The sequence below is a fragment of the Urocitellus parryii genome, chromosome 5 (genome assembly GCF_045843805.1).
Source record: "Urocitellus parryii isolate mUroPar1 chromosome 5, mUroPar1.hap1, whole genome shotgun sequence".
NCBI classification, from domain to species: domain Eukaryota; kingdom Metazoa; phylum Chordata; class Mammalia; order Rodentia; family Sciuridae; genus Urocitellus; species Urocitellus parryii.
In genome coordinates, this window is record NC_135535.1 from 162,228,703 (window position 1) to 162,248,414 (window position 19,712).

Sequence of the window (19,712 nt, forward strand, 5' to 3'; positions counted from 1 at the left end):
GAACTCAGAGCATGCTATCATCCTTAATAGGGTCTTGCTAAATTGCCAAGGTTGGCCTTGAACTTGTTAATCTCCTGTCTCAATCTCCCAAGCTGCAGGTCTTATAGGAGTACATCAACATGCCCAGTTGTCTCCATGGTGTTTCTACATGTCTTATGACAACTTTCATCTCAGACTATGTTCCCAAATATGTTTGAATAGCAACCAGCCTTGGAAAAAAGATAGTGGCTCCCTCTGGGACAGAAGGCAGATTCTGTTTCCTGAGCATCATAATTATGTCTCTTTCTGGGGAAATGTTGTGCAGGTTTGTTAGTAACTTCTTAAAAGATAGGGTTTCTGAAGCTTGGTGTTCCTCAATATTACACAAATGCATGGTATTCAAAGCATCTACCTTAGCTTCTCTGCATCACCCTGTGGGACATAGAGGACAAAAGGAACTGATGCAAACATTAAGTTCATGTCTGCTGTGCCACAAGCAATATAGTCTTTTGTCTTTGACCCATGAGTCTCATGCCCTGACAGCATTCAAGAATCTCTGAGCCTGGGCTGGGGATGTGGCTCAAGCGGTAATGTGCTCGCCTGACATGCTTGGGGCGCTGGGTTCAATACTCAGCACCACATAAAATAAAAATAAAAAATGCTGTGTCCACTGAAAACTGAAAAAAAAAAAAAAAAAAAAAAAGAATCTCTGAGCCAGACATAGTGGCACATGCCTGTAATCCCAGCAGCTCCAGAGGGTGAAGCAAGAGGATCACAAGTTTAAGACCAGCTTGGGCAATTTAGTAAGACCCTGTCTCAAAATAAAAAATAAAAAGGGCTGGGGATATAACTCTGTGGCAAATTGCCCCTGGATTCAATCCCTTCTATGTGTGTGTGGGGGGCATTCTCTGACCTTGTCTGATAGATCATAAGAACTCCATTTCATAAGGGGTCCTGTCCCTGTGCCTGGAGGAAGGAATGCTGTACAGGGATGCCAAGAAGAATGTGAACAAGTAAACTTTGCTCAATTTCCCCAGTCTATTATCTATTAGTATAGGTATAATCATACCCTTTTTGTCCAATCATATTTCCTCACAGATGTCCATGCATTGAACCTAAGCATAAAAATGGATAATTCATCCTAGGTCTTTGGGTTCTTCAATCTGAATACTCTGTGTCATATAAAACCATGATAAAATAATTTTGCTATATTTTTTCTTGTTAGAGCCTGTCTTGTGTATAGTGGTGGTTTCAGCTATAAGATTTTTGTTGTTGTTGTTGTTTTTTGTTTTGGTACTGGGGATCAAACCCCGAGATCACCCTTTACCACGCTTTACCACCGAGCTACATACCCCTCAGCCTGCCAACCGCAGGCTTTGAGACAGGGCCTCAACTAAGTTCCTTGTCATGAGCCTTTATTCTGAGCAGGAAAGGGATCACAGTCTTTTCTGTCCCTACAATTACTTTTTTTTTTTTTAAGAAAGAGTGGGGGGGGAGAGAGGGAGGAGAGAGAGAGAGAGAGAGAGAGAGAGAGAGAGAGAGAGAGAGAGAGAGAGAGAATTTTTTAGTATTTATTTTTTAGTTCTCGGGGGACACAACATCTTTGTTGGTATGTGGTGCTGAGGATCGAACCCGCCCGCACGCATGTCAGGCGAGCGCGCTACCGCTTGAGCCACATCCCCAGCCCCCTACAATTACTTTTTGAGCCACACATCTATTTCTCAAACATTACATACTGTCCTCATATCTTTAGGTTTGGAGAGGCAAAGCCTCAGACCTGTGTCAAAGAAAGTGAAGTTTTCCAGCGATAAAAATTGCCATTGAAAATTCACATTGTGAGGGCTGGGGTTGTGGCTTAGTGGTAGAGCCCTCGCCCAGCATGCCCAAGGTCCTGGGTTCGATTCTCAACCACATAAAAATAAATAAACAAAATAAAGGTATTGTGTCTAACCAAAAAATAAATATTAAGAAAAAAGAAAATTCACATTGTGAATGGTAATGGAAGCGACTAATTTGGCAGAGATTGGGTTTTTCTGGTAGGTGGCGGTGTGGAGTAGTTGGGATGGAGATGGCAGTCCTGGTCATTAGCATCAAACATAGCTAAAGCATATTAGTTTTCTTTGAAGCCAAACTGATTGCACACCGACTTGTCTGAGCTTGAATAAGGAATGAATTCGGGATTCTGGAGCCTAATCACTTAGAAGCAAAGACTTTTCCCTTATAACTTTTTACAACATAAGTAAACCCAACCTTGACTAGGCAAGATTGCTGGCTGGGTTTGCCTGTGGAAGGCAAATCAGTAGGCTGCAGGTTTAATTTGGGTTTTTGGATTGTGGAAGTCCATGTAACCATCCTTCCTGGTTTTGAAGGAGAGTAGAACTTTGACAGCATTTGAGCAGAGGTTTCAGAGATAAAGGAAATGGGCAGGGTGGGGGTACTTTGCTCACAGTCTGCTGCTGTACAGCTGAATGGCTATTGAAGATCACTTCATCTTTAACCTTGTCGTTTTGTAGATGAGGAAACTGAGGTACACGGGTTAAATTGGTGAGGTAGGCGACTGATTCAAAGTTCCAATTTACCCCATTTCTATTTCATATAGATTGCTCATTTCCTTTTCTTCTTGCATACCCAGAGAACTTGGGTGCAGCATCCTAATGCCCGGTCAGCATGATTCCTTCAGTTTTTTCCACGTTTCTCTCCCACAGAAGGCTGAAGCAGGCTTGTCTCCCATCTGTGGTCCTGCGCGTGTGAACAGTAGTCCCACACCCTAGTGGGGAGGAGGCCATAGAAGAGCAATCCCCGAGGCGAGAGCAGGGGAACGGGGCGGGGCAGCTTGAGACGTGCTAGAGTGTGTTCAGGGAGGGGCAGCCCCAGAAAGCCCATCAGGTATAGTCCAGCCTCCTGTCTCAAGGACACGCTGGGCGGTGGGAGGCAGACGAGAGCAGGAAGGGCGCTGGGGCTGGGGCTGGCGCCCCTGTGTCCCGCTCACTCAGCTCTCGTACTAAAAAGATTGGTGGTTACGCCCTGCCGATTCCTTCCAGGAGCCCCCTTCGTGGGACTGCTCCTGTGGAGGACCAGTACCAGCCCTGGGAGGGCGTTGGACACATGTACGTGACCCCACGGTGCGCGCCGACGACCCGCCCAGCCAGTGACGTGCTCGAGTGGGGCCTCCGCCCCATCCCCCCGCCAGCGCGTTCCCCGCTGCGCTGCCTCCGCCGTTCCCCGCCCCTTGGGCTCTGGGGTTGCCCTGGTCGCTGCCTGACCCAAGGCCCGGCAGCTTCCTCTCTCCCGGCCCCTGCCAACGGACGGAGGCAGCCCATCTTGGAGGCAGGGGTGCCCGTGGTCCACGTGGCCGCTCCAGAGCAGGTTGGAATGGGCAGAGGGTGGCGCTGCGGAGACAGGCGCTGCGGACAGCCCGCGGGGCAGCGGCGGGGTCCTGGCTGGGGGAGGACTGGGTTGCGGCGGGCGGAACGGTGTCTCCTTCACTTCGCCCTCCAAGCAGCAGCAGCTGCAGCCTGATCCTAGCGAGCCGAGTGGCCTGTGCTGCGAGCCGAGCGGCGGCGGCGGCGCCCCTCAGGAGACCACCAGGTACCGCCGCTCCCGCCTCACGCCAGCCTTGAGGCCTAGACGGCCAAGCAGGGCCCTGAGCCGGACTTAGGGTCGGCCCTGGCTCCCTAAGATGGCCGCGCTGCCCCGCGGCCCCTCGTCCCTCTCTCTGAGACCCCCTTTGAGCTCTTTGACCCGCCTCTGATCCCTGCTGACCGCACTTCTTGCCCCTTCCGCAGATCACCTCTTCCCGCGGCCTCACCATGGCGACCTACGGACAGAGCTGCGTGCGGCGTAAGTGGAGCAGGGACCTCTGTGGGATGGGGCGGGGGTGTCCCGGAGTCGAAACTTGTGGTCAGAAAGTCGCATCTTGTTCTCTATCCTACCCTCATCTCTCCAAGAATTTGGATAGCCGGTCCCTTTCAGTGGCCACTGGGTTGTCTGACCACTTCCTCTGCGGAGAATGGGCCGGGCTGCTGGATAGTGGGCCCGGGGCGTTAATCTGGCTGCGTTCAACTTCAGTTATTGGACATGCCTTCGGGAAATTCGAAAGCAAAAAGTTATTTATTGTTGTATTCCATCTTAGATTAGATCAGACACTTTTCCAGAGGAAATAGTTATCTGCCTTGTAAGAGCGCAAGGTCATTACATGTGCTCCTAAGGGCGTGGACGTGCCTTGTAGAATGAATGAGCTGGTATAAGAGCTCGGATTGCTTGCCCTTAAGCTTCACTGCATTGGCGGAAGACTTGAGAGTCATGTTAATATGTTTTGAGTGCCATTTGATATTTAGTTGATGTAGATATTGGAGTAGCTGTATTTTTTCTAAGTCCCAATAGTTAAGTTCCCAGAGTGTTAAGTTGCTTTTATTGCCACTTCCAAGTGTTGGTTTTGACCTTAGGGAGGTTACCAAAGGGAAGAGGGCCTAGTGTTAAGTTTTGATTTTATGTAATTTACTTAAATCAGCCCATCCCAGTGAATTTTCGCAGGGGGGTGTGTGTGTGTGTGTGTGTGTGTGTGTGTGTGTACACACACTTGATTCGTTGGCCTCATGACATGAGGCTGTAAACAGTGTAAATTTAAGAATAAAAGATGTATTTTTCTGTTGGACTTTACCAAGTTTGTATAACCACATGGTTATCCATTTTAGAAATAGGGTTTTGTTAATCCTATTTCCCTTAAGGATCATCAGAGCATAGTTTTATTGTAGTCACTCGTGGTACAAAACAATTTCAACAAATTGAACTGCTTGAATTTAAAGATCAGCATCAGGTCATAGTCTACTTTTTGGTCAGAGGTAAGAGAACAGGAACATTTAACACTGGAATGTTTCTTCTTACCAGCAATGTGTATTCCTCCATCCTATGCTGACCTTGGCAAAGCTGCTAGAGATATCTTCAACAAAGGATTTGGTAAGAACTATTTTTTTCTTTAATTTCAGATCAAAAGTGAAAACGTGTGCTTAGTTTCCTTAGAGAAGTTAAATTAATAATTTCTTTCAAACAGTAAATATCTTACTGCATTAGTTATTCTATTAGTTATGTTTTATATTAAACTTCTGTTGAAATAGATGTTAGAGCCAGGCACATGCCTGTAATATCAGCTACTCTGGAGACTGAGGCAAAAGGATGGCATTTTGAGGCAGTATGGGCAGCTTAGCAAGATCCTATTTCAAAATCAGATAAAAGGGACTAGGGATGCAGATCAATGCTCTGGGATCTGAGTTCAATGTCTAGTACTGCCTTTAAAAAGAAAGAAAAAGTAGCTTGTGCTTCATTCCCCCCCAGCTTAGGCCTTTGATGACTATTGAGTTGTGATATGTTGCTTTTTCACTTTTGTGGTTATGTTTTGAAACATACTTTTCAAAGGGTTCTGAGCTTTTTTCAAGTGAATTTGAATTTTCTTGAAGATTTTGTCCCACATACTCCCTTCTCTTTAGATTATTAGAGATACTCTTTCAAGATAAATGTCCTGAATGTCTGTGTAATGATATACTATAAGCTATTCTGTGATATAAGTTGAACTGATTTTCTAATCTCAAATTTAGGTTTAAATGGTTTTGAAACTTTTTTGGGATTGGCAGACCACATAAAAGCAGTACATCAGGCAAAGCAACATAAAGATGTTCTGTCCTTTACCAAGTTAGTTGATGTAGAAGTAATTTTTAAATTTTTGTTTAAGTATTGTATATTGATACATTAAAAAAAAATTTTTTTAGTTGTTGATAGACATTTATTTTTATGTAGTGCTGAGGATTGAACCCAGTGCCTCTTCCACTGAGCCACAACCCCAGCCCCTATTAATACATTTTCATTCCCCCGCCGCATATGTGAAACTTTTTTTTTTTTTAAGTGTTGTCATGGGGCTGGGGTTATAGCTCAGTGGTAGCAAGCTTGCCTAGCAGGTGTGAGGCCCTGTGTTCCATCCTTAGCACCACATAAAGATAAATAAAATAAAGGTATTGTATCCATTAAAAAAAAAGTGTTGTTAACATAAGGTGTGCATCTTTTATACAAAAGAATCATTTGGTATCTTTTGCTTTCTGCTTTTTGAAGGCTTTGGGTTGGTGAAACTGGATGTGAAAACAAAGTCATGCAGTGGCGTGGTGAGTGTGAGCTATGTAATAAGTTCTTACAAACCTTTGTAATTTTTCAAGCCATAAAATAGTGAAAGATATCTACCTGTTTTATGGAAGAAGCAGAAGTTAATTTTATTTTAAGCAATTTGCATATGACTTGATTTATTTTGGTTTCTGATTTTCTTATTGTTTTTTGGCATCTGATTATGTATGCACAAGGAACTGGGGAAAGACTGGTCATATGGGACTGTTTACTCAGGTAGATTATACAAGCTTGAAGGCAGGAAACCTGTTAGACTTTTTTGTAACCCTTTCTCTTAATGCCTATCAGAATTTTGGGTATGAAAATACTCAATGACTTTTGAGTACACTGATTATATATATATATTATTTATTTATATATGATCATATTCTAGTATTCCTGCATGAACACTTCCACATGTATTGTATTTTGTGAACTTATTGAGTTCTGATTTGAGTATCTTTTTCTTTTATTGTGATACTGGTAATCAAACCCAGCACCTTGCTAGTACTAGGCAAGTGCTCTATCACTGAACTACAGTCCTAGCCCTGATTTGATTTTTTTTTTTTTTTTTTGGTGGTGCTGGGGATTGAACCCAGGGCCTTGTGCATGCGAGGCAAGCACTCTACTGACTGAACTATATAACCCCAGCCCTGATTTGAATATTTTTAAAAGAGATTAATATTTTGGTATTTGAATGGTGATCCTTCCTAATAAACTTATGCAAAAGGGTAAATTTTAATTTTGTGTAATTTTTTTTCTTACTCTAAAAATGATTGTTTGGAAATTGTTTTGGAGGTAAATGTAATATATACATGTTAGAATATTTAGGTCATTTTGATAAATATATATATTTATATATATATATTATAAGTGGTATTTATTAAAGATAATCTTGCGGGTTTTTTTTTTTTTTTTTTTTTAATGCCCAGACTTGTTGATTTTCTGGGGTTTGTTATAGCTGTCATTTGGTTTCTTTGATCTTCAAGGAAGCCTGGGTATTTAATTGGGTGTCTTACTTGGTTTGGTCAAGTTAGCAGGTTACAGAGCAGTGATTTGGTGGTTTCGATTTTGTTGTTGTTTACTACTGGTGTACACACTACAGCCTGGTGTTTTGTTTTGCTTTGTTTTTGGTGGCTGTGTGTTCCCATTCATAAACTGAGGCCCTTTAAAAACACTTGCTGTATATTTGTTGAAACACAAAAGACCAGCTTAATAAAGTAGAAATTCAGTCCTTGTTTTAAAAGCTCATTTTCTATTCAGAGAGCTAAGCTATAACCAGGGAATAATCAGAGAATCATATCAAGTAGTCAGATTAACCAAGATCTTTGTTGGAAAGGACTTACTGTGAATAGGGTTAGGAAGTAGGTTTAAGATCACGAAAGATGTATAGGGACTGAATTAAAGTGTGATTTTATTTACACTTAATGTGTATAATTTAACAATCTTGGTAGTGTATGCTGTAATATGTACCTTGCCCGAATCGGTTCCAATAAGGCCTGCTTTCTCATTTCAGCAGTAGAGGTGTTCAGGCCATTCCACAATGTAGAAGCAAAAATGTGTAAGGATGGAGTGAAGGGTATAAGCTCCACTATTGGTGTCATCTGGCTCAGTTCTTTTCCCATGAGGTGATGTTGATATTATGTCTTGAGGATTCCTTAGCATGTTTATAGGCTGGTGCTTCATCTTTGCACTGATGTATGGCAGTGGGTGGGGCCTTGAGTCATTAATCATTGTCCTTCAGATTTAAAAATTGCTATTCATAACCACTCCCCATTCAAACTATTGGATGAATATACTTTACATACATTGTTTTAATAATGTTTTCCTTTTGTGTAGAGTATGTAAAAATGTGTAAAGCCTTCAGTATCAGTTCAGTTTAATCCTCCAGAGGTAGACTTTATTATTTATGTTTGAGGAAGCAGACCCAAAAAAGTAAACTGGGGGCTGGGGAGGTGGCTCAAGCGGTAGCACGATCGCCTGGCATGTGTGTGGCCGGAGTTCGATCCTCAGCACCACATACAAACAAAGATGTTGTGTCCGCCAAAAACTAAAAAATAAATATTAAAAAAAATTTCTCTCTCTCTCTCAAAAAAAAAAAAAAACCACAAAAAAAGTAAACTGTTTCTCAAGAGTTATTTATTTAATTAATAACATCCAGAACTGGATACCAGGACTCCTCTAACTTTATATCAAATATTTTTTCCTAATAAGCTAGTGCTTTTTAGTATGAGATTGAGTACCTAGCTTTGATTTGAAATTCCTGTTAATGGAACCATCTAATTTCAGGAGATTGTATATAAGACCTAGGGATTTGGATCTGTTTAACTGCAGAGCAATAGTTACATATATGTTCTGTTTTCTAAGTGAAGGATGACTGGTATTCCTCCATTGATATTGTAGATATTTCTTAAATTGCTGCTGTCACCATTTCTGATCAGTTTATTATTATTATTTCAGATCAGGCTTCTTTAAACTTGGTTTTCTAGTGACCAGAGTGTAGAGCCATTATTAGTAGGTAAAACTGTGAATCAGACCTTCACAGGGCATTTTAATATTTTATCTTGGAAGATTTCATTTGCTTGCTTTTATACTGGACTCTTTTATTAGATACTTCGATCATCTGTAGCAGATTTTAAGTTTCAGATAGGTCTTTTATATCATCCTGTTGTTTTCATTTGGTGGGCACTTAGGGATTGGCAAATTACCTGTTTGCTACACTAGATTAAATGCACTTCAAATTGACCCCTGTTAGATAATTTCTTTGGTATCTATTATACATAATATAGTATGTATTATGTATAATATAAGCCAGCTGTAGAGTAAATCTGTAAACCACTGCTCCCCACCCCCTTTTTAATGAGAATGTGTGAAGTGGTTGGCAAGGAATGAAACCTGGTGAAGACTCTTATCTCAGAAAGAATATCATCAAAGAATTTTTAAAAATATCTTGTTTATGACATGGACTTTGCTGTGGAGTGCTTTTACCTTTCAGAATTTTCAGGAAGCATTTCATAATAAATAGAATCTCAGTTGTTATAAACTCTGATTTCAGTGATGAGATCTGTGATGAGCCCTACTGACAGTGTTTTATTCAGTAGCAGGTAGATTGTAGACAATGCCAAAACAGATATTTTTTCCCCCATCAATTTTTGAATCTCAAAATTGCAGTGGCTGAAGTTTTTTTAAAAGGTGAACATTTTGTTGTTCCCATGACAATTAGCCACAGGTTAACTTGTGATTGGTTTCGAATATAAGCTGTAATTAAGTTAAGGTGGCAATCAGTTACTTAAAGGCTAATTTGTCACTTTTAGTGGATGCTTAGGGAGTAGCATGATGTAAAGAGTTATAAGTGTTGTCTAAGGTTGGTAGTGAATTCTTCCAGGCTTGTGAGAAGGATTCATAAAGTTATTTATTGTCTTGTTAGGAATTCTCAACATCTGGTTCATCTAATACAGACACTGGTAAAGTTACTGGGACCTTGGAGACCAAATATAAATGGTGTGAGTATGGTCTGACTTTCACAGAAAAATGGAACACCGATAACACTCTGGGAACAGAAATCGCAATTGAAGACCAGGTAACATGTTGGAAATGTGCTTTAGTATTAATTTTTGTTTTTGTATCACAAAAAAATAAATAAAGCTGAATGTAAGTTCTGTTTCTTCCAAAATAGATATGTCAAGGTTTAAAGCTGACATTTGATACTACCTTCTCACCAAACACAGGGTAAGCATGGACATTTTTATATGCATTAAATTTAAAAAGCATTATTCTTGTCAGTTTAGGAAAGTTGTGCATTTGTTGACATTTAGCTAAACTGTCTGGCAATGGCTAACCTCTGTTTCTGTTTTTGGAATATTGTGGTTGTTATCATTGGCTTACTTTCAAACATTTGCCTCTTCATTGTGGCATGAACTTGGGTAATTCACTTGTTTCTAAGAGGCTTTCATGATTGTCAGTTCTGCAAAGCAGTCTTCTTTGGTGGGAGTCCAGCTACTCCATGTGCCCTTGTATTTAGTTCATTGAACTGTTTTTAACCCTGCGATTGTATTGTTACTTCCTTCCCAGTCATACTGCATTTTAACTCTATTTTGTGCTCTCTCCGCAGAAGTTGTGTGTAAATTTTTGTTATCGGCATCAGTTTTAAGTCAGTTTTTCCCTCTTTTCCAGAAAGAAAAGTGGTAAAATCAAGTCCTCTTACAAGAGGGAGTGTATAAACCTTGGTTGTGATGTTGACTTTGATTTTGCTGGACCTGCAGTCCATGGTTCAGCTGTCTTTGGTTATGAGGGCTGGCTTGCTGGGTACCAGATGACCTTTGACAGTGCCAAATCAAAGCTGACAAGGAATAACTTTGCAGTGGGCTACAGGACTGGGGACTTTCAGCTACACACTAATGTGTAAGTACTTCTTTTGTAGGATATTATGATTTAGATCCTCACAGGATGGTATTTGATGTCATTTCTAGTCATCTTTATTAATCTAGTTTCAACCTAAAGATGTTTCTTTTCTTTTCTTTTTTCTTTTTTTTTTTTTTTTTTGTACTGAGCCACATCCCCAGCCTTTTTTTGTATTTTATTTAGAGACAAGGTCTCACTGAATTACTTAGGGCCTCACTAAGTTGATGAGGCTGGCTTTGAACTCAAAAACCTGCCTCAGCTTGCCAGGCCACTGGGATTACAAGTATGTGCCACTGTGCCTGGCAAGGGTTTTTCTTAACAAAATTGTCCTGTCTATTTCTAGGGTGACTGCCAGAAGCACAGAGTAAAAAATGTGCCTTGGATGTTGAGAGAATAAATGTTCATTTCACAAGAAGTTTGATGTGCTATCCATCTATATATCAATATTTTTTGGTACTGGGGATTAAACCCAGGGGTGCTTTGCTATATCCTCCCCCACCCCCAACCCCCTTAAACAATTTTTTTTGGGGGATAGGTTATTGCTAAATTGCTGAGGCTGACCTTGAATTTGTGATCTTTCTACCTCAGCCTCCCAAGTTCTGGGATTATAGACGTGAGCCACCACAGTGGAGTGATATGTTTATATTTTGAGAAGAATCATCAGAGATTGGTAGACTGTTGCAATCCATTCATTTGATAGAATCACAAATGATGTGGAGAGTACTGATTTGTTAAGATTGCCTAAAATGTATGGATAGATATGTGGAAAGATATATCTATGGATAGATATATGGGAAGAACTTAACTTTTTTTCCATTATAGAAACAGTTTATTGGTAAACAACAAAAGCATAAAGAAGAAAATTTTTCCATAATGTTACAAGCTAGATATAAAATGTTTATTAATGTTTTGGTATTTCGCCTTTTTATATGTTTATATATATATATATAAATAAATAAAATATATTCATAAGGCTGTTCCCCTTATTTAGTACATTCAGATAGTTTTCCCATAACTATGCATTTGAAAGCATGATTGTTCATGATGGTGTGATAATTCCACTGGGTAAATGAACCATGATTTATTGTACCCATCGCTGAACTGGAGACATGGGTTAGGAAAAGACTTTCTGTTTACTTTTCTATCTATCTGTTTACTTTTCTATCTATCTATCTATCTATATCTATCTATCTATTTGCGGTTCTGGGACCTTGTACTTGCTAGGCAATTGCTCCACCACTGAGCTGTATCACTAATCCTAGTAATGGTTTTTGTTTAAATGTAGTCCTACAATATCAGCCTGTGCCTTAGAAATGATTACATTGTCTGTTATTACAGATTTACTAATTTAAGATATCTTATAGCAATGATGGGACAGAATTTGGAGGATCCATCTATCAGAAAGTATGTGAAGATCTTGACACTTCAGTAAACCTTGCTTGGACATCAGGTACCAACAGCACTCGTTTTGGCATTGCAGCTAAATATCAGTTGGATCCCACTGCTTCCATTTCTGTGAGTACTTCTGTGGTCTTAATGGGGTTTTGGGTTGTAGGAATCAGTCTTTGAGTATATTGAATTGTGTTGAAAATTTGAATTACAATGCAAACAATCCCCAGTTTACATATTGATGAGGATTAGAATTTGGAATGCTGATCTTTCTATGGTGACAGTGTTAGGAGGTTTGATTTCCAAACCAAGCCACACAAGTTTGTTTAACCTCAAAAGCTGCTGAATTCATGTTAATAATAACCCTGAGCCCCAGGCTTGTCTAAGCCTAATGGTAACCAGTATTTTGGGCCATGAGTAGTTCTTATTTGTGTTGGGGAATAATAGTACTTTTTGGTTTTGGCAGTATTAGGAATTGAACTTAGGGATGCTCTTCACAAAGGTATACTCCAACCCTTTTATATTTTAAGACAAGGGTTCACTAAGTTACTGAGGCTAGTCTCAAACTTGCAATCCTCCTGTTTTAGCTTCCCGAGTTGCTGAAATTACAGGAGTGCAACCCTGTGCCCAGCTGGAATAATAGCATTATTTCTTCAACTTTATCTTTTTATGGTTTATGAAGTATCTTCAGATTAGATCTGAAAGGTCATTGGTACACATACTGTTTTGCAGGTTAAGAAACCGAAGCTTGACAGGGGAAAGGACATAAAGCTATTGTTGTGGGGGAGGTGGAGTGGAAAAGGGAGAGGAGCCAGGACTTGGACCCACATGACTTTTAATTTCAGTCCTGTCTAGTGTGTGCAGCATATCTTGCTTTGCCCAAGACCTTTCCCTAAAAGTCCTGCATCTTGAGAACTTCCTTACTCTTGCCAAGCGGGATGGTTGATCCCTATCCCTGTCCTTTTCTGCTGTTTATGCCTTCAGTCCACAGTGGTTTAAGGTAGGAGAAAGTGCACTGTGAGAGTGTAGAGGGGTTGGCTTCAATTTCAGGCAGGTTAGCAGCTGTTCCTGTGTGTCAAGTTGCTTATAGGTCAGGAACTGCCTGTACTGTATGTACTGGGAATGAAAGAAAGTTAAGCCATCCATGAAAGATATTTCTGTTATGTAAAGTGCTCTTCATTCCTAAGGACAGTATGTTTTAATAATTTAGGTAGTTAAGTTTTAGCCTCATTTTTGTTTTATCTTAGTCCAGTTGTGATCAGAGAGAATGAAAAGCACCCAGAATGTTTTTCCCATTGGTAAAACTGTGATTCAGATATTTTTCTCTTTCTTTCCCCTCCCTCCCTCCCTCCATGCCTTTCTTCCTACCTTCCTTCTTTTTTAAAGTTGTTTATGGTTATACACAGTAGTTGGGCTTATGACAAACTCAGACCTGCATGGAAATCAATTGCAGTTCATGATTGCCCCCTTTTCTTCCCCCTTCACTGTTTCTAATTGCCCCGTAGCAATAAAAACTTCGTAGTGCACTATTCTCTGAGAGTTGCATTACTGTTCTCTTCAATTGTATGACTGTGGCACCATCATAGATTGAATGCCAGCCAACAGAAGCTCCTAGTGGTTCATGGTATAAAATGGGAAGAAAGCTGGGACCTGTGTGTCATTGAGTGACTGCTGGGAATTAGTTTGGAAACATCTAGCATTTTACACTTAAGTAGAGCCGCTGTCACTCCAGTCCAGAAGCACCTAGAAAGCATTGCTTAACCCTCTTGTCATAGTTGGATGGTTGATTCCTACTTTTAAATAATAGGAACTTATATCAACAGTCTGAGACTGTTGGGTAAAAGCAAGTCATTAGTGAGGGTATGTCTTCCTTAGACAAATAACTCACGTGGTCAGTAGTGGCCCTTGAAGACTTGGTTATAGTGTTGTGATTATAAATGCTATGTGGTGACTTTTGCTTGTATACTTAAATCATTTCATTCTGGGATAATAGTGTGTTGTTTCAATGTTACACATTGTAAGCATATAGTCAGCAAATTATTCCAAATCTGTTTTGCTCACAGGTTGTTTAATCACCTTTATAATACCATATTCAGAATACTGAAGAGCACAGTTACCTGGCTAGGCCCAGCTTAGGACCTGGAGATCAAGGCAGGGTGCTTCCATTTTAGCCATAGGCCTCTGGGTATGGCTTGATACTGTTAATGGAAATAGAGAATAGAGCTGGAAGGAGCTTCTCTTTACCTTATCTTGCTCTCCAGCGTTCCTGCCAGTCCTTGAAAGTCTGTGACTAAATCCTAGAGTGTTAAGATTCTACAAGGAAGGCAGGGCCCTGAATTAATAAAAGATGCCTTTTGGAACCTCCTCTCAGGCACAAGACTAGTTAACACAGCTAGAACCCAGTGGTTTAAAGAGAAGTGTGAGAATGTGAAGTAATAGGCTATTATTTGGTCTGATTCAGTGGAGGAAGGATTTCTATTTGAAGGTTTTAGGAAGAGTCCTGAAAGTAGTGATGTGTGTGTGTGTAAGTCACAGAATTAAACTTTACACCCTACATGTCAGAACCGATGTGTGTCACCTCTAGTGAGCCTGGTGGGCTTCATTGGCCACATGGTTTATGTGAGAGTAGTTAGGTTCTTACACTGTATGGACAATTCGTGGTCTGTGGACACATCCTATTAGATGTCAAGATGTTGGGCCCAACTCACAATTTGATTTTGAGTCGAATGCACAAGAATTAAGTGGATCTGGGTTTTATTTGGCTTAGTACACAATGTTAAATTTTCTCACATGAATTAACAAGTTGAACTCTTCATACCTACATGATAGGGAAACATACAGGAGCTTTGTCTTTGCATGTAAAGTTTTTTCTTATAGTTATTTTTGAATTTTATTTTAGGCAAAGGTCAACAACTCTAGTTTAATTGGAGTGGGCTACACTCAGACTCTGAGGCCTGGTAAGTATTGTTGATAAAGTAGGATTGTTTCATCAATATTTTATTTTTTTATAGTTATTTTTGGTATAGGGGGTTGAACCTACATGTCAGGTGCTTTACCACTGAGCTACATCCTCAGCACCCCCCATCCTCCCCACCTACCTTTTTTTCTGAAAAAAGTCTTGTTAAGTTACTGAGGGTCTTACTAAATTGCTAAAACTGGCCTTAAACCGCATGACTCTTTGCCTTCATCTCCTGAGTTGCTGAAATTACAGCTGTGTGCCACCACACTCAGCTTGATAGTATTTTTTTTAAATATATTTTTTTTAGATGTGTGGACCTTTATTTTATTCATTTATTTGTATGTGGTGCTGAGAATCTAACTTAGTGCCTCACACATGCTAGGCAATTACTCTACCACTGAGCCACAGCGTCAGCCCGGAGCCTGATAGTATTTTAAAAGTTAATTTTCATTTCTAATTTGCAGATCTTTAAAGCCTATAGAAGATTGATTATTCCTTTCTTTTGCTCCTTAGAATAACATTCTCCTGCTTTAAACCACAATACTTTTGTCACATTTAAGACAGCAGTGACTCCTTATTATTTAATATCCATTCCCTGTTCAGTTTCATAACGTATCTGAGATGTCTTACATTTATTTTCATTTTGTCAAAGTTCAATCATTGTTTTGGCTCTGTCTCTGTAGACTCTTTTACATAGGATTTTGTACCTTGCTGTTTTTTATAGCAGGACTTCTCCAACTTGAGCATGCACTTAATTGACCTGGGAAGGCTTCTTTAAATGCAGAGTCTGAGATGGGGAGTTCTATATTTTCAGCCTGCTCCTCAGATTCCCCTAGTCCTAGAAAATTTCACTATCAAGGATCTAAAGCTTTTATCCCCCTCCCAATAAGGATTTTCTCCCCAAATTTATTTTGACTAGTTTAAAAAAAAGTCAGAAGAATGATACAATGAATGCCCATCTACCTTTTCTTTGCATTCACTAGTTACTGCCATATATCACTTTCATGGTACATGTAACCCCCCCCCCTTTTGGCACATGCTTTTTTTTTTTTAAAGAGAGAGAAGAGAGAGAGAATTTTAATATTTATTTTTTAGTTTTCGGCAGACATAACATCTTTGTATGTGGGGCTGAGGATCGAACCTGGGCCGCACGCATGCCAGGCGAGCGTGCTACCGCTTGAGCCACATCCCCAGCCCTGGCACATGCTTTTAAATAGTGTTTTGCAGACGTGTAGATTCACAACCCTAACATGTATAGCCTAAGAGTAAGATATTTTTCTTCATAACTATAATACTATCATCATATCTAAGATTATAATTTACCTAAGATGTAAACGATGTTCAGGCTCCCCACTTGTCCCCAAAAGTCTCTATTGTTTTTTCCTTTCTAGGGTCCAATTATGATTTGGTCTCCCCAGTATATTTTGGTCCAGATAGTATGAGCATTATTGTATTTTCTAGAACACTTTTGAACTAATGTTCTGTAATTTGCTAACCTTATCTCGTGAAGGTAAGATGCATTATAGTAACCTAACCCAACTCTCACAGTACCTGGATACTTCCAGGCGCCCTCTGATGGCTGGTACTGGTAGTTCAACTGCAGGCTGAGGAAGTTACAGCCAGGCTTTGTGTGGTTTATGAAAGTAAACTGTTGCAGGCCCCTCATAGTGGTTTGCTTTGTTTACAGGTGTGAAGCTTACACTATCGGCTCTGGTAGATGGGAAGAGCATTAATGCTGGAGGCCACAAACTTGGGCTTGCCCTGGAATTGGAGGCTTAATCCAGCTAAAAGAAACCTCTGGGAATGGATATCAGATTTGGCCTTAATATATTTCCATTGTGACCAGCAGGCATTTTCCCCCCCAAGAAGGTGATCAAAACAAGGATGATCTGAACAAGAGCTGTATTTTAAATATTTAGACAGTTACTTGTTAGCTGGTTTTTAGTTGAATTGGTTATCTAGTTACCAATGCTGCAGTCATGCAGTCACCTATACATTATTTAAATGTATTTAACTGTTAAATGCGCTACCCACCAATAATGAAATAGACCTTTATGAAAACTGTGCAATTGTGTGCATGTTTGTTTTTATGTTCCTTTTAACATTGAATACTGCCATAGAATAAGATGGATCAGTGGATGTTTTAAGATGAGGGTAAAGGTTTTTTTGTTAAATTCAATCATCATTAGAATTACTTTTGGTATCCCAGAACATTACAAATTATGAATAAAACAAGTATACATAATTAATGGCTCCAAGTATTTGCAGTTAAAAATTTGCCAGGTAGGGTCAAATCTCCCTGATATTTAGCTGATTCTTTATTTTTCTGGTGAGCATTTTGCTCTTAACTCTGTGCCACAAGTCCTGTATCTCTAGAATTCCAAGAGATTTTTGAGACTACAATAAAATAAGAGGATATACACAGTTATACTCTTCAGTTTCTAAGTTTGTACAGAATTACACTGATTCATTGTTAACCTCAGGAATGGTGGGAGAAAGTGACAAGGATAGGACAATGTAGGGATCATGCTGGAAGATTATATATACACACCAGTGCCCCTGTGAGCTATTGTTTGGGCTTGTCCCGGAATTGGAAGCTTAATTCACCTGAAAGAAACCCCTGGGAATCAGAAGATTTGACCTCAGTATATTTCCGTTGTGACCTGCAGGCTTTTTCCCCCACAAGAAGGTGATCAAGGATGATCTAAACAAGAATTGTATTTAAAATCTTCAGATAGTTACTTGTTAGTTGGTTTCTAGTGAAACTGGTTATGTGGTGACCAGTGCTGTACCCCTAAATCAGTGGGATGGGAGGTAAAGTGTAGACAGCATTGATAAGCATAGGGTCTGAGAAAGGAAATATGGGTCCTAGTGGGAAGTCATCACATCACTCTTTTCCACCTAGGCCGACATTGACTGGAAAGCTGTGTTAACCTGTGAGATCAACGGCAATCCTCTTGGCTTTCATCTGGGCATGAATGATTGATGTTAATGGGTGATTCTGGTTGGAAAAGTCTAAAGAACAAGTTTTGTGATAGGAGGTGCTAGTTTGAAGGATAAAGCCAAAGAGAAGGGGAAATTTGTTGAACACATCTGAAGTATAAAATCTAAAGCTCAGTTTGCAGCTTGAGAGAACAGATTAAGACAATGGAGTACTTTGGGACTCATCATTTCAAGAAATGATGATGTGCTAAAAACTTCCAGGTTGGACAGAATCTGATGAAAATAGAATTCAAGCAAGCTCTCCATACAGAGACTAAAAGGGACAAGAGGCCTTTTTTGGTCTGTTATGGTTTAGATATGAGGTGTCCCCCAAAAGCTGGTAAGTGAGACAATGCAGGAAAGTTTAGAGGTGAAATGATTGGGTTATGAAAGGTTTAACCAATTCAGTGAATCCCATGCTAGGCATTGACTAGTAACTTGATAGCCAGTAGGGTATAGCTGGAGAAGGTGGGGCATGCCTTTGGGGCTTATATTTTGTTGTGGTGAGGAGTGCTGTCTCTGCTTCCTAGTGTGATGTTCCCAGATGTTTTCCTTTCCTACACACTTCGGCCATGATGTTTTGTCTCACTTCAGACCCCAAAGAATGTAGTCAGCCATCTATGACTTAAGACCTCTGAAACTGTGAACCCCCAAATAAACTTTTTCTCTTCTAATTATTCTTGTCAGGTATTTTGGTCACAACAGTGAAAAAGCTGATAAAATAGGTTGTGCTTGTTTTTCCTAAGGAATTCACCGGAGTGGCCCATGTAAATAGGGATGGATTCTCCAAAAGGCTGTCTCCCCAGACACATGCTGCCTCCTATGGGCATGGGAGCAGGTTGGAGGTTGCAATTTGAGTTAGACCTATTGCTAGATAAGAAAATGAAAAGGTGTCCCTACATGCTAGGTATGAAAACAACACTTGTACTTGGGGTGCAAGCTAGACCTGCAGGGAGGAAATCTGGTCTTCTAAATGATCTTTTGCTCCTCAGCTAATCATTGTGCTTTCTGCTGCAGTTGAAGTTCATCTGGTTCAGTAATCTGGACTGTAGTGCACACAGGTTTGAGTTACTGGGTCACCTGTGTGCATCCTAATAAGCTTTTATGAGTTAGAGAGAATAGGGTAGTTGTAATATCTAGGACCCTGAGGATTGTGGAGAATGCCAGGTAAATCCTTGGAGCATCAAGATTATGAAAATCTGCAGTTACAGGTTCACGCAGCTCCTATAACTTCTTCTAGTAGTCTTCAGGTGCAATTCCACCACCAGGTCTTAACACGTGGCAGCAAAGCCTATTGTAAGTGCCCTTTTGCCTGAGGCCTTGAAGTTATTAGAAAGAACCTGACTTTCATTTGTGTCTTAGAGACAAGATCTTCCTGTGGGTTGGGGATATTTGAATGAAGCAAAGAATCTGGCTTGAAGGTCCCTAAAGCCTAACTGCCTTTTCTTCTCCTTTAAACCAGCATGCTGGAAAACCTAAAGTTCTCTTTGTCTAGGAAATGTGTTTAAAATTGTCATACTGAAGGTCTGCTACCCTCAGGCTTGTTGCTTCACATCTTGGATAGCAGTCCCCTCATCTTCAGGACGAAAGGGGAACATTAGAGTATATATTCAAGCCAAACTTGAGGTTCTCAGAGGTAAGGCAGGGGAGCTGATATTTCTCTGAAAAAGTGGACAAATGGCCGACAGAACTAGCATAACTTATAGAAATACCTGTGGCAGTGCTGGTCCCCTGCAAGTCCTTTCACACTGACAGATCCCAGATGAGGTCTCCCCACCAGTCCCAGCTGCACTGTGCCAGGAATTTCACCTGTCCCTGATGGAGACATAGAAATGGGACCAAGAGGGAATGCACTTTG

The 19,712-nt window shown here is 40.3% G+C and overlaps 1 protein-coding gene across 1 annotated transcript; it reads left to right on the plus strand.

Moving 5' to 3' along the window:
* Positions 1 to 3,409: 3,409 nt before the first annotated feature.
* Vdac2 (voltage dependent anion channel 2) lies at positions 3,410 to 17,117 on the plus strand. The gene is given in 11 exon segments (XM_026390286.2): positions 3,410 to 3,567; positions 3,765 to 3,819; positions 4,867 to 4,935; positions 6,079 to 6,128; positions 9,551 to 9,703; positions 9,800 to 9,852; positions 10,297 to 10,524; positions 11,889 to 12,039; positions 14,813 to 14,870; positions 16,560 to 16,621; positions 16,623 to 17,117. Coding segments are annotated over 10 exon segments (978 nt in total). The 5' UTR covers positions 3,410 to 3,567; positions 3,765 to 3,788; the 3' UTR covers positions 16,746 to 17,117.
* The last annotated feature ends 2,595 nt before the right edge of the window (positions 17,118 to 19,712 follow it).